Raw genomic sequence first — 16,152 nt, 5'->3', positions numbered from 1 at the left:
GGCTAGCACTACTAAATCTATCTCTGCATTCTGTCCTGTATTTCACAGATTGTTCATCCTGTCACTTCTCACATAAAATGGTAACATTCTAAAACTATTTGGACATAGTGGATTTTATGTGCTACCATACAAAAAATAGATCTTTTAACTTAAGGCAGAGCTACAACACAGCGCAAGCTATTAGATTTGCTCTGCATAATGGTATGTGGAGATGATTCAATGTCATAAATTCAGTAGTTAACAGCATCTCCAAATTTGTTGTGTTGCTGTGTTACGCTGTAATCCTTAATATGTTAAAAGCACAAAGGACTGACAGCAAAAAAAGCAATTAGCTAGCTTTGCTCATGTATCAAGGTAACCTTCACCAAACACGCTTAAATTCCTTCCACTAGCAATTTATAACAGAGGTCCCTAAAACTTGAATTCTACCAAGGATAGAAACAGCATACAACAGACTGACTAATGTACGACTGAGTCATCCAAGTATTAAACGCCCAAAATGGTTTACTTGAATATGAGGTTTCAGATTCTTCCAGGTGACTGCGTGTGACACTCCTTGATTGATATAATTCAGTGTTTGCTGCAGAACTCTAGGAGCCATGTACTGCTTTTCCTTGTATTGATACAACACCTTCAGCAACACCTAGAAAAATCAGATCTCATCAATAGTTTATACTGAGCACAGACTATTTAACCACAAGAATTCTACCCTACCTCACAATCCTATATAAGAACCCCTCTAAATCCAACAAAAAACCCCTATTTATTCATTAGGCTAAAATGGGTACTGACTAATCCTTCTACTAAATGTCATTGTTAATTTTATAAGGCAATTTGCAGCTCATAGCAGGTGCTGCACATCTTTTAAAAAAACAATCCTTTAATAAGACAAAACATACATGCTAATTCATCACCAACATGGTACAGCAGTCCTTTCTGTCCAAGGTTTATTATTACATCTTACCACTCTTTGGGGGCAGAAATTCATGCCCAAACACTGGACTGGTAAAATACTCTATGCTCACGCAGTCTACTGATTCTTGCCTATGTGCAGCTTTACAGCAACAACGCTGTGTGAAGAACGTATGGGTATGAAGAATGGTGAACCAGTCTTTCCCCTTGGCCTTCTGGCCTCAATTCTTCTCCTGAGGTGGCATTCAGAACTATTCACAGGTGTCATGGTTTAACCCCAGCCAACAACTAAGCACCACACAGCCACTCACTCACTCCCCACCCCCCCCAGTGGGATGGGGGAGAATATGGGAAAAGAAGTAAAACTCATGGGTTGAGATAAGAACAGTTTAATAGAACAGAAAAGAAGCAACTAATAATGATAACACTAATAAAATGACAGCAGTAATAATAAAAGGATTGGAATATACAAATGATGCACAGTGCAATTGCTTACCACCCACCAATCAACATCCAGTTAATCCCCGAGCGGCAATTCCCTGCCCCCACTCCCCTCCCCGTTCCTATACTGGATGTGATGTCACATGGTATGGAATACCCTGTTGGCCAGTTTGGGTCAGCTGTCCTGGCTGTGTCCCATCCCAACTTCTTGTGCCCCTCCAGCTTTCTCGCTGGCTGGGCATGAGAACCTGAAAAATCCTTGACTTTAGACTAAACACTACTTAGCAACAACTGAAAACATCAGTGTTATCAACATTCTTCTCATAGTGAACTCAAAACATAGCACTGTACCAGCTACTAGGAAGACAGTCAACTCTATCCCAGCTGAAACCAGGGCAACAGGGATTTACATTTGTTAAAGTCCATGGCTTTCCACAAATAAGGAGATGGAATGGACATGGGACCATTACTAGTGACTAAATTCCAGCTCACTGGAAAGTTTGGTATTGGTAATGCAAGGGGATTTCCTTGTAGCCCAATCCAGGCCAGTAGTAACACTGCACCTTCAAGAGCAGCAGCACCAACTGGAGAGAAAAGAAAAATCCCATTTCCAGGGTTTCATTTAATTCTTCACATAGAACAACTTTTTAAAAACCAAAACTGAAGGAACCGATATGTATCAATCTGTAATATCACCAAAAAAAAACATTCTGGGAAAATGAGATTCATTATTTTGAAACGTAATTCCATTGATAACATTAGACAAGTAGTGAAGCATCTCTCCCAAAGGAGATGCCTCGCGCTTGAGTTTAAAGAGGAGTACAAGGCTTTGGTGGCATTAGATACTGACTTAGAGTAGGAAAGGAAAAGAGAGCAAATGTTGAGACTTACAGCTGTTTCAAGGATTATCAAAGAATACATATGTCAAAATTCCTTTTTAGTCTCTTGTGAACTAACTGAAAGAGAAAATTCTTCTCTGCAAAAATAGTGACAGATGTTTGTAACTTCCAAAATCAGTAAAACATGAGTACCTGGTAAGACTAACATGCTTCTTGAAGTTAGAACAATTAAGAAGAATGTTAATCATTAAAAAGAGTCTAACAAACTCATAACAAAATTGATTAAACATGTAAACAACTATGCAACATATTTTACTTCCTTGATGGTAAGCCTTACATACAATCTTTCCAGAAGTAATCAGGAAACTAACGAGGACTGGGATTTCTTGGGGTTTTACACAGTGTACATGACATTCTAAAGATTGGCTTCCATTATAAATGTCAACACAAGCAATAAAGAAACTACCATCACTATATTAACATCATATACTGAACTTTTATAATGCATGGATATGAGACAGGCTCCATGGCCTAAGTCACACCATGGTGGCAGCTCAGAAAGATTTAAAAAAATATAAATTAGGTTTCTTTGTTCTAGGCATAAGCAGTAATCCTGGGTCTTCAGCAAACTAGAACTTAACATACAGTAATACAATCTTCTCTGTGGAAAACCTTATACAAGAAGGTCCAGTTTGCTGGTATATTTTAATTTTAGAAGGATCTGAAGTTTCTTTTTTTTTGAGAGAGATTCTTCAATGTAACAGGACAGCACACAGAAAAGCCTAAATTCATTAATAGTCAATAAAGGGGTGGGGAACAGTGTTGGAAATGAGGACAAAGCTGAGGCCTAAACAAATGGTCTGTGCAGCCACGCTACTTAGGACAAGTGTTTTGGTCCTCTCTTTCCACAAATGTAAGCAGTTCCACGATTCAGACGCAGTAAGTAAAGGAATTAAAAAGATTAAGAAAAGGTTTAAGAATTGCAGTGAGGAAAAGCAGAATGTGGGATGGAGGCTCGAGGGCAAATAAAGAACATTCTGCAACTGTGCCAAGGAACAACCAGACAGTAGTGTTCAACCAGGGCTTAGTTCTGGCTCATCAGGTCTTTCAAAATGAGAAATGTCTTGAGCAAAACAGCTGCTAACACAACGGATAAGAATCGAGGTATTCCAGCTAGGCAGCTCAGCCTGTTTTGGCCAAGCTTAAGAAAGTTTAGCTAGAACTAATGCTGAATGTACCAGATTTTTTTTTTTGGGGGGGGGGGGGGGGGGGGGGGGGGGGGGTGCCCCGTGGCGGGCAGCTGGTGACATGCACATGACAAAAAGATATAGAGTAGATAAAAAGAATAATCAATGACAAGTACTTATGAGAATATTATTAGCACCATGTTTCAAGTTTAAACTTGAACAACCTGCAAACACATACCATATATTTATCTATTACTCCTTCAGTAAAAGGGTGCATGCACTTTGGAGAGTAAAGAGAACTCAGTGAAGCGTACTATCAGAATTTGTATTCTTCAGTATTTCACAGATTTCCAATTTTTGTAAAGAAGTACATGCCGTTCAAAAATCTTCCATAACATTTATCTGAAGGATTTAATTTCTTGAGCATACATCCAAGATTTATCTTCTGCACAGAAATAGAGGACAGTGCCTTAAAAATAATCTATATTTCTAAGCAAGTTACATTATTGTATAGGAAGAAACTGTAAGCATTTTAAAGGTCTTTAAAGAAAATTGCTAAAAAGCAAGACTTGAATTCTTGGCGTTTCCTAGATGCAGTAAGGATCAAAGTTGATTGAAAGAAAATGAAAAGAAAAAACATGAAAGTATTTTGTTCAACTGTTTAAATTTATTTTTTCAAAGACTTTTTGCCAATGCAGTCTTTTGTCAGAACTTTGTCTTATCTTGGAATTTCAAAGCGATCAGTAAGGTCTTAAAGAACATGTAATAATTATCTGTCTGATGTCATCTACAGGTGACAGACAAGCACCTCAGAAGGTGACACTGACTCTACTTGTCTGAGTAAAATGTTGGGATATATTTTCTAACACTCAATGTGATAAATGTTCTTTTCCCTTTCAATACTTCAGATGACCTTCAAAAAACATGTATTTAGGAGATACTTTCCCTACTTTTCCTCTTTTAAAGTCCTGTAATTCATTATACTTTCATTAGGAATGAAAACTAAGAAAACTGAAACTGAACTAAGAACTGTTCTTCTGAATAAAGCAAAGGCTTTGAAGAAAACATTCTACTCCCTGAGCTTTTCATAAATTAATAGTCTATTTACATTTACAACCTAATCACATTAATGTAAACAGATTTGTGGGCCAGTACAAGGCAATTTTACAAAAAATACCTGAAGTTTTTTTATAAATAAACTTGTTTCAAAATAACAGAAGTCAAAAGTACAGCCAGGAGCTGAAAAACAGATCCAAAAATTTCCCAATATTCATGAGAATTTTCTTGCTAATTCAAAAAGTTCAGATTACTGACTTGAAACACATGCACTGTAAGAGGCAGATGACAATTCCTGCCCTACCAATCCATTCTGTCCCTTCAGGAAAACCTGTAGCTTGCTGCCATGTGGTAGGACTATCTGAATCCTGAAGTTACTCCAATAAAGGTAAATGAAGGATAGTTCAGTATAACATCAATACATCAGGTTAGAAACTGCTATAGTTCAGAAGATGCTTTGCACGTAACAGACCCTGCAGAAGTGGCAACCCCCAGACAGGGAGATGAGTGGAAAGGGACCATCAGACTTACCTGTTTGAAAGCAAGCCTCTGCTTGATCAGGCTTTTGCAGAAGGCTAGAAAGCTTAGTATTTACTGACTTTGAATGAAAGAAGAACTGTATCATCAGAGTTAAAAGGGTAGGTAAGAAGGTCAACTACACCATATAAATATTATACCTATCTCTTCCAGAGCCAGAAAAATTGATAGCATTTATCTGAAGCTCACCTGAGGGCTTGTTATATGAGAGCATTTACTCTGTTTACAGATTATCAGTGATGCATAGGCTATTTTCAGTGGATTGTCCTACGTGGCATATTAATAATTCTTTTAATAATTCTTTTCATTTTACCCATAGACATCAGTGCTTTCCATACCAATGTGCTTAAAAAAACCCCACTATGAAGAAGAACAAGAAGCCTTTTCAGAAAATAGTGAAATAAGAAATCACTACTAACTCTGAACTTATCCTAATACCCCACACATTCAGCGTTTCTTACTTGCTGAACACCAACAGCGAATGCCTTCAGGAACACTTCAGCAAACTCATTGTACTCCTTGGAAACATTACCAGGGCTTCCATACCTAGAATTAGAAGCAAGTATGCAAATTCAAGGGTGCAGCAATATTACTGACTTGAAGACTTGCTTGGTTTTCTAAAAATAATAATGGAAAAGAACATACCTCTCAAAAAGTCTAGCTAAGATATGCAAAGCCCACTTCTTGCATTTCCACCAAGGCAACTCAGGTCTATCATCTTCATCAACTTGAAGGGTTTCCTTTTGGGGGCGGGGGGGGAGAGAAAAAAGATTATTTACCAACTATTCACAAAGAGTTCAAATTATATGTATTTTGAAAAACTATATAGCATATTTTGTTTTTAACCTGTCATTTGCACTTCTAGCTTAATAGAAGTATAAAGTACAGCATATCTAAAACTAAATCCCATGATATAGGCTGCACAAATGGTCAACAAATTCTTTAAACAAGAAGCCAAAATAAGTTGTGCTATAATTTGAAAACAACAGAACTCCCATACAAGCTACACATTTTCAAAATTTGTCTAGTCTGTTTAAAACACCCTATTTAGCTTAAAAATTTATTTTCTTGGCATCAGTTGAGAAAAAAGAATGCAGAAATAAAAAGCTAAACTTCTTAACATTCTAACAAATGAAAAATATTTAAGCTTAAAGATACAAATAGCCAAAAGCCACTTACAGCTGGTACATCCCTATCGACAACAGTCTTCAGGATTTCTATCCATTCAGTCAGGTTTTGCTGATTTATCAACTCCAAAGGTAATGTGTACTTATTTAAAAAAAAAGGGGGAGGGGGAATAAATTTATTATAAAGCAATATGAAAATAACATTACTTTCAGTTTGAATTTTAGCTCTTTCAAATCTTTGTCTACGCTTAGCTACCATGAAAGATTAGCAAATGTCTCAGAAAACCAGGCTAAAGAACTTAACACAACCTAGTCTATATCCTCAATATCCTCAAAAGTGCTAGAGGTCTTTACTCAAATACACTCTGCTTATGCAATGCAAAGATACTACTTAAATGGATGTTACACTAATTTCTGAAGCAATTAAGAGCATATTAACAGTTCATTCCAAACTGCTGCATTTACACTGGCAATTCTATGTAGGCTGGCCTCTACAATGTCATTAGAAAACTGATTTTCTAATCTGTTTTCTAGAAAACACTCTACCTTACAGGATGGCATGTGTAAGTTCTATCTAATGCCACCAGGAATAGCACTGTACAAAAGTAGAAGTACAGCACAATCAAGCATACCAAAAACCTGTGATTCATAACACAGTTGAGTAGTTTACGTAAATGATTCAGATGCAATCTAATATTGTTAATAGTTCTGTCATTTACTGTTTTAAGGAAAAGTATAATGCTTTAAATTAAATTACTGATCAAGTACATACAAAGTTATTTTTTACCTGGACAAGGGCATAAAATATTTTGAAGATCTGTTTCTGGATGAGGACAGACTGATCAGATGGATCACTCAAGAGCTGAATGAAACTATCCTTCAGAACTGGTAGAAAATGTTGCATTGCTGCTATCAACGGACTCCGCTCCTCTGGTTTCTTGTACCTTTAGATAAGAACAAACTAGTTTTGTAGACATTTCAGGTAGTTTTTGAGTTTTAAAAGTCCACATTTCCCCAGTGTAGACACAAGTAGGTTATATTACCGTTCATAACAACATATGATTAAAAAAAAATACCTAGCCATTTCTTGTTACAGAATTTGAAATAAAGCTATAGTCAGACATCATCACAGTTAAAAGGCAAGTTAGAAAACTGCTGAGCATCCATTACTCCACTATATATCCACATTAGTTTTCTGCTGGTAATGCACTCCTGCCAACTTACTCACTTTGAATACTTCATCATGTTCAGCCACACCATTACTATAGTGAAAAGCAATCAGAGCACTACAAAAACTGCAAGCAAAAGGTACACATTTATTGCCAAGAACAGCAGATGCTGGGCTACTCAGTAAAATTCCAGAAATACGTTTATCAGAGTTCATAATTCATCAAAATATTTCCAGAAGCTAGATTACTTCACTGACATTGAAGAAAGTAAATGGTGAAGTCTCTCAGTTTACCACTGATGTCTCTCACATCTTACCATTTAGTTTGCCCAAATCTGACTATCTGATAGAGAATGTAGGCTGGAAGGCTATGTAGTGGACTCTGAGCAGGCTTCAATTGCAAACCGCCTTGAAATAGTGGCTCGCACCTTCCCATGCTGGTGACAGTCCACTAGTTTGCCTATCCCGAAAACAAGGCTCCATTTCCTTTCTCAAAACATTTCAAAATTCCTGAAAGGACATGAAGCTGCATTTTGAAATCTTCACCCCCAATTTTAACTTACAAAGAAGAAAGTCCTTATTGACTCAAGAGTTATCACAGCAGAATAGGATCTTGTCCATACTGGTGATGACAATAAGAACAAAGTAAAATATCACTTTAACACCATACAGCTTTATTTTTTGATTAAGCAATTAATACTATTATACGCTTGGACTCTTGTGGGAGATTTCTGGGTGCGAGATTTCTGGGTTGGGGTGTTGGGTTGTGGTTTGGTGGTTGTTGTTCTTTTTTTTTTTAATACATTTTTGGTAGACTTTTCACTAATATTAAATATCAATGCTCAGCCTCTTAAAAGAGTGCCAATTTGCAGAAATATAAGATAAAGTCTACTCAATCTGCTGCCAGATGGCATATTCTGTAAAAACTGCTACAGAACACCGAGCTCCAAAATCCTGTTCAATAATATAGTTTCCATGTATTTTCTGAAATAGAAACTTAAATATAAAGATTAAATGTTGCTCAGGAAAACTCAGTTTCTAGTTTCCACAAAAGACACTATTGAAAAAGACCAGAAAAAAATAACTATGCAAAGAGCAGCCATATGATCTTGCTGGCTGGATTTGAAGAAAAAAAAAATAATGTTGAAAAGCCCGAAGATATTTACCTTCCACATTAAGGAAAAAAAAATTCAACAGCTAAATATTCCTACAACTCAAGCAGTAAAAACTTTATCAAAGTCATAACAGACATAAGTAATTTAACAAATTTTAGAGATCTGCTTGCACCCATATTGTTACACAATGAAATGTGCATATTCCTACATGATTTGTGAAACCGACCCTTGTTGACTTGACCAGAAAGCTAAACAAGTATGAGCAGTTGCTGGCCTCAGCTGAAGTGTTTGATCAACTAAGATTACGAACACACCTATTACCTTAGTTAATCACGCAATGACTGCGCTCATATCAAAATTCTTCCCTAAACAAGGGTTGCTATAATCATAATAAACTACCAGCGAACACTTCATGCTTTATATCTTGCAGATCTCTGCTGTACGTTTGGTTAAAGATGTTTAAATTGAACATCAAGTGAGAAATTAGTTTATTTTCCTTTCCTAGCAGGACTTGCAATTTTCAGCCACCAAATAAACTCCAACATGGGATTACAAAGGTCTTTATAGCATTCCTGTAAAAAAGGATTTTTGAGAAAACTGATATTCACCTGTTTTACATAATTTACATAAAATTCATGAAATTAGAGTGAAATTATTCAATGCAACATTTTAAGTCAAGTACCTGAAACAAAAATGTTATGCATGACAGTGCTTTGAAAAAGTTGCAGTAGTGGAACTGATGGAATCCACAATTCCCAGACTCCAGGATTGCACTTTTCCCTGACCCAGCTCAAATGAGCTTCCTATACACCAGCAGCAGCAGCTGCTAAGCCCCACATAACTTCTCAAAGTGCAACCTCAACTTTAAAGCTCTGAGTGTAATATCAGATACAGAGCAAAGAACATTGACCTGTATTCTAGCCCAATGCCTTACATATAGGAGAACAGTGGGCTTTGAGAAAGATTTCCTATGATGGGTTGGATGAGGCTATCAAAATGATCATACCAAAGTCAGCCAACTAATTTGGAACTTCCTAACATTCATGATTTCATGTGCTGAAACCTTTATATGTTCACTGTCACTGATACCTAGAGTACAAATTGTTTAAGAGTCTACACCTGGTTTAAATAAGTAATAATCTTCTGCAGAAGTCATGACTTTGAGCAGACTTTCTTACTGCTATCAATCCATAAAAAACAACCACCAAATGAAGGCTTTAGAATACTCTCTTTTTTCTGGTCTCAAATGTTTAATGAAGGCAGTTTTTCTGTAATTTCTTAGTGGAGAAGATAAATGAGCCAACCTCTCCATGGCGAGTATTCAACAATATTCTCTAAAATTAGATTTCTATCACCTTTGCACAGTCCCACACACAATTCTGCATGGTTACAATATACATACAGAATACAAATAATACACACAAATTTATTAATTATGTTGTTTCATATGGTAGAAAAAACTTACTCATAGTTTTTTACAAGTTGATAAAGACAAAGAAGAATTCCAAGCCAACAAGCACTGTTGTCAGACTGAAGATAAAATCCAATTTTCTCCACAACTGCAGTCCAGCGACTAGGATAATCATGCTTGATAATATGGTGAATGCAAGTAGTAAGCTGTACTCTAGAAATCAAATGCACAATGATTAAATAAGTTACTACTGTTATTTTAATAATATTATTGTGGTGTTGAAACAAGTAACATCGCCCAAATTTAGATTTATTTCAAGTTTTGTTTAGAAGGTTTAGGTTCTGTACTTTCTGCTTAATATTTTCCATTTGAGGAATTTAAATTTCTACATGCTGCACAAGCTGAAAACTGTTTTTCCATCTACATTATTTCTATGCTTAGGATACACAGTGTATGACAATGATGCTTAGCACACAGGTGATTGATCTTAGTTCTGGGGAGTTAAAAAAAAAACAAACCCAACCGTTAGAAACCACAGCCAATTCATAAACAGGTTAAAACTGCATACCTAATCAGCTCAGGAGAGTGAATAATGGCTTCTACAATATTTTCACGAATACAGTGTCTATCTTCTTCTGGGATGGAGTAAGGTGGAATCTCTCCTGGTGCAGTTTCACGATCTGGCCAATATTGGGTTATCATATTTTTCAAGTAGATAACCCCTGTGAGACAAAAGTGGCAACTGAGCTGATAGCCATTCAAAGTACAAAACAAACATGCATTTTGCAGGCAAATCTATTTTAGAACAAAACTGATTGAAATGACTAATTCATTGACCATTTCTGAGTAGGAAAATCAAAATACATAAACCATGCAAATTATTAACCTAATAATTTACTAGGTTGATACTCTTCTACCCATTTATTGTGATGCCTGTATATTTAGCTCTGTAAAGAATGTGTTTTCATCTAAAAATACTAAACGTATTGCTTTTATCTGTGCTACAGATAAATAGTTGTGGAACATTTTAGCAACACACTTCTTAAAAATCCTTTATAATTATTTTCTCAGTATCTTCATTAAAACAAAGCTAATCAATACTAATGACTATCTAAAACATCCCTTGTAAGCAAAAAAAAATCTAATTAAGTTGTGATACAGGAGTGAATGCTAAAGAGAAACAGAGCTCCTTTATACCAAGGTTATGGGCCACAGCACTTTGTAGCCATCAGGCAGCTGGCACAAATGCCTGCATTTACCATTTGACAACCAAACTGCTTATGTGGCAGAACACAGATTACAGCACTTGGAAAGAAAGACTTACAAAACGCAACAGGAAATCTCAAATGACAAACTAGTAACAAAGTTACTATTAATCTAATTCTATGCACAAATCCATAAAGCAACTTCTCTTCTGAAATTTCATATGCACCTTCTGAAGATTCAGAAACCAAAGCGTTTCTGAAAGGGTCTGCAAAGGTAAGAAACACTCAGCAGATATTGCTATTACAAGACTGAAGTGATGCAGACTTCAATCTGTCCATAGTGGAATTTATTATTAATTGCTTTGCAAAACACGCACTGTTTGTAAGCTATGTGTTGTATGAGTTGTCTCTACTTTCTACAGACTGCTTCGGTTTTTAATTGGCTTACACTGAGGTTGAATTTTCAGAGGTTGCTTTCAAACCTCCCCCTTTTTTTGCATGTTATACTTTTTGAGTCATCCTCTGAATGGTACCCCCAAGCTATAAGATAAAAATGCAAGTTAGGCTTAAGCTACAACTTAGAATATTCTCCTACGTGGAAGATCCAAATAAGTGATCAAGATCACACTTGCTGAACTGTCAGAAAAACCACTCAAGCATCATATTAGAAACCACTATCAAGTAATCATAGCAGCTTTAAGGTGCTGTTTGGAGTTGCTAAGATTCAATATCCAATTTTGATGGCTCATGTGCAAATCAGCAAGGTTCCAAAAGACATAATTTATTTTCTTCCTCTTAAACTGTTTAGAAACATTAGCATTACTAGTACAAGGTTAAATAACCTCCTCGGATGAAATGTACTAGCATCATAAACCATTCTGTTTCCCCCAAAGACCATTATTACCACTAAATGGGAGCAATCACTGAAGAGCCAGCCACCTTTTCTTTCTGTCTTCCCTATTCAGTGTATGGTGCCAGATGTAGTTCATGATGACTGTAGTTCAAGTGACTCCCAACTTTGGAGCATTTGAGATTAAAACTATTCGAATTCTTCAACAGTATCTGCGTATGTGCTTGTGTGTATGCACCATTAAAGTAGATACAATTAAAAAAGATTTGAAAACTTGCCTGCCTGTCTCACTGGTAAATCCAGCTGCTCAGACATAGTGATCTGAAGCAGAGTTGAAACAAAGTTCACTGACTTATGAGCCTGTAGAGGAACAAAAAAAAAAAAAAAGAATATTATTTAGGCATAGGTTGTTAAGTTTTAACATACTCCCGTTAGGTTTTACAATATCTTTGTAATGATGTAATGCAATCAATAGAATACCAGCGATTCAAACAGTTTCACAGTAGTCAGCTAATCAACCAAAGCATTCCAAAGTTTCATGCTCACTGTATTTTGAAGACGGGATGGGGAAGGAAAAACCCTACCGTTTAAGGTAACAGAGTTGAAGAAATCATTAAACAGGCTTCAGTAATCAGCCTTTACCTGTCATCAAACATGTTCTTCACTCAGAACAAATACTTACTTGAAAGAAGAATATCTGAATAGCCAGAAAAACCCAACTGCAGCAAGTTTACAGTGACCTTTAACAAGGTATGAATTCATTATATAATAATCCAAGAAACAGCTGGCAACTATGTTTTAAAACTAAGCCCAGCCTTAAGCAAGCCTGTGCAACTCATAATTCATCTTTCTGAAAAAACAGCTTCAAGTGACCATTTATGCACTACTGCAGCAACTATCAGCGTTAACTATACAAAGTATAAAGCAAACCAACAGTATGGAGACCTAAATGGAGTGACATCCGCAGAGTAACAACTTCGCAAGGATTTGCAAGAGTTCACTTACAAAGAAAACAAAATGTGTTTTTTTCTTACAGCAATGAGAAATGTCATTGATACACTAAATATTATATTGTATTTTCAATATGAGGAAACTAACCTTAACATTATTATAGCAACCTTTACCCACCTTTCCTAAGCACCAAAAACTTGACAGTCTGTCCACAGAGGCGTGGGACCTCATCCTTTGAGATATTCAGAACTCAACTGGACAAGTCCCGATCTATCTCATCTAACTTCAAAACAGCTTTGCTTCAGGTGGCTGGACCACATGATCTGCAGAGGTCCCTTCTAATCTAATTACTCCACGTTTCAAATTGCCAAGATATATTTCTGCTTTATCTTCACTTACATGTCAATATGGTTTCATACGTTCTTTGCAGCACTTCTATCAAAGACAACTGCATAGACCTATATAACTTAACCTGTTAAACTCTTCAGAAAACACCTCTTACCTACTTGTTACTCGATTTATTACTCCCTACAGAAAGCAAATAAATTAATACTTTGAAAACCATTGAAATTACACTATCCATTTATCAAAAACAAACGACTGTGTCAGTTACTGCAGCAGAGCAAATAATATCATAAAGAGAAATAATCAGAAATTATCCTTCTATTCTTTTAGTAGGACCAAAAGCTCTTTTGACAGTAGGAAATGTCAACATTCCTCCTAAGTGTGTAACAGTGCCCAGCTCACTCCTACAGCACCAGGTTCTTCTCTCCAACTTTAGCTTTCCCTAGCAAATATCTCCTATAAATTCTAGTATAAACAAGCATAAAAGGGACAGCCTGGGACATGACATTTGTTCATGCATTTGTACTGAGATTTGATTAGTGTAGCTTGTTTTCTATCTCCTGTTAATTGAAACTGATTTTAAATGAAGAACAAACTTGACTTAAGAATCTCCCCAAACGTTAAAACTTCGTTGTACATATTCATCCTGTGCTAAAAATCTACAGGCTACAGAAAACCCACAGAAGCAACACTCTCATCTGGTCCAACTGAAATGTTTATTTGTAGAGTGTGTTTTGATGAATTGGGAGTAACTGACACTGCAACATGAGCATGCATCTTTCTCACCCACGTCCCTCTGAGATCCCCAAAGTCCTGAAGAAGCAAATACACTTGCAAATGAAAAGAAGTATTTGTTTTCAACTGTCAAGTAATGGTTGAATAAATACATTTAAAATAAAATCTACTTGTTGGTATTAGTTTCTACTACAGCTCCAGGTCCGTTAAGCTCATTCTCTTCTTAGGGAACATTAATAGACACACTTCGCCTGCAACACATACCAAATGACATTAGACCCTAATTCAGCACAGTATTCAATTATATGCCTAACATCAATGTCAACGGAAGTACTCCTGCACTTAAGTGTGTTACTATGAACTTGCTGAAGAAAGCTTTCAGTTTCAATAACCTTTAACTCACCTACAAATAAGGCTATATTAGTCCACATAAAATGGACTTAAAAGTGGAAACTGATGTCTTCCCACAGTGACTATGATAAACTTAACAGCTACCTTTTCAATAGTGAAAATTTGCAATGTGTTTCATGTTTGGAAATTGAAAAGCATTTAATCCTATAATTTAAAAAAATGAAGGATTACTTTCCCTTTTTCATGATAAATGACAACTAACCTCTTAATAAAAACTATCCATTTCAGTAAAAAATATGCTAATTGCTTAAGAACTATCAAGGAACTAATGGGAATAACAAAACAAATTGAATACAAAAATGTTGTCTTAAAAGCGAAAAGCAACAAAAAATACAGCAGTGTACAAAACTACCACACACTGAAATTTAGTAAAATACCCAAGAATCATCTTTCCTTCAATAAAAAAAAAAAACCAACAACAAAAAAACCCCAGCACTGAGCCTATGCCTACAGCAAGCTAGAGAAGCTCTCTAGAAATGTTAATTATATTAGTATGCGGGATTAATATATTTTCACCAGATTCTTTGAACTCTACCAAGTTTTAAAGGATAGGACCAAAACATCTATACCATTACCTTGGTTTTTTTAAATCTTACAAATATCATCCTTATTAACATCTCAAGCATCAGACACCAATCAACCACAAAGACGAGCTACTTTATCACCTTTAGCGGTTCAAAGGAGAGATTCAGACCAGAAATAATTTGTGCTTTTAATACAAGGCAGCATAAGTAAAATACCTTGTACCTTCCAAACAAAGCCTCCTCTTAATCGATTCAGTTCATAACTAAATTCACAGAGCTACATTAACACTTCTATGCATTCTATATGGAATATAAAGGACTTCAAAACTCTTTACAATGACCCCCTTCCCATGCCACTGAAAGGAAGGCAATTCCACAGAAACTGAAATGTGGGGAGGAGTCAGCACAGCTACATGAAAGCATGTGTGTACTGAATCGTCAAATAAAAACACAGGTACTACTAACCTGTCACTTGCTCCCTTGTTTTGCTTTACTATTAAAAAGAACATCTTATGTTTTACTGGCACCCAAAAAACCAACTGAACTTAAAAAAAGACACCACATAGGTGCTGATTTTGTATCTACGGCATTAAAAAATACTGAACACACATCCATTTCAGCTATTTTAATCTTCAGTATTTTTACTCTCCAAAGATGGCTGCCTCTGAGGACATCATGTTTCTCTTCACTGACAGCACTGCTAAAAAAAACCAAACAAACAAAAAACCCACACCTATTTTAGGTACATATTCTATACAAATCCTAGGTTTTGGTTTTAGTGCATGTGATTAGCCAGAATACTTCACTATACAAAAGGTGAGCTGCAAATGAAGATTAATTAAAGGTCTATCAGAGTACTATCTGAATGCAGAGGATTCTGCTGGCCAATGCACGCCCCAGTCTCCAGAAGAATCAGATGCACTGACGCTACTTCAGTGAAAGCCACTGGCAAGTAATGTCATTCTACACAGAAGTCCCATGGCTCCAGCATGCGAGAATTAAAATCAGGATTTCACAACGGTTGCTATCACATACTCTAAACTGCATGGAGACTAGAAACAATTTCTATGACTTTTGAAGTTTTGACATCAGTAAAACTTTGTCTTTTATTCTCTTGCCCATTGTTTACAAACACCCTTTTAAAATAAATACTACATTTAGAGAACTACGATAACTGGAAAAAAAAAAAAAAAAAAAGGTTCTGTCAAAGTCTGTTTCCCAACACATAACTCAACATTTTAAAAAAACAAAACCAAAACTCATCTCAAGTCCTTCCCCCTTACAAATCCTCCAACATGCCATGTCACTGGTATGACTTTGTTGTCTAAGAGCCAAAGA

The 16,152-nt window shown here is 36.1% G+C and overlaps 1 protein-coding gene across 1 annotated transcript in view; it reads right to left on the bottom strand.

The window, feature by feature from the left end:
* The window catches only part of IPO7 (importin 7), a 38,629-nt gene that overhangs the window by 17,115 nt on the left and 5,362 nt on the right, over nucleotides 1-16,152 (bottom strand). The window contains exons 2-9 of the mRNA XM_030038741.2: nucleotides 12,127-12,208; nucleotides 10,362-10,515; nucleotides 9,848-10,006; nucleotides 6,887-7,043; nucleotides 6,152-6,241; nucleotides 5,618-5,712; nucleotides 5,434-5,518; nucleotides 509-643 (exon numbers count right to left, since the gene is read on the bottom strand). Of these exons, the coding sequence (XP_029894601.1) occupies nucleotides 509-643; nucleotides 5,434-5,518; nucleotides 5,618-5,712; nucleotides 6,152-6,241; nucleotides 6,887-7,043; nucleotides 9,848-10,006; nucleotides 10,362-10,515; nucleotides 12,127-12,208 (957 nt within the window). The remainder of the gene's footprint in view (nucleotides 1-508; nucleotides 644-5,433; nucleotides 5,519-5,617; nucleotides 5,713-6,151; nucleotides 6,242-6,886; nucleotides 7,044-9,847; nucleotides 10,007-10,361; nucleotides 10,516-12,126; nucleotides 12,209-16,152) is intronic.

Source organism: Aquila chrysaetos, chromosome 16, assembly GCF_900496995.4.
Source record: "Aquila chrysaetos chrysaetos chromosome 16, bAquChr1.4, whole genome shotgun sequence".
Lineage (NCBI taxonomy): Eukaryota > Metazoa > Chordata > Aves > Accipitriformes > Accipitridae > Aquila > Aquila chrysaetos.
The sequence above is the reverse complement of the archived record's forward strand: the minus strand, read 5'-3'. Positions and strand labels throughout refer to the sequence as shown.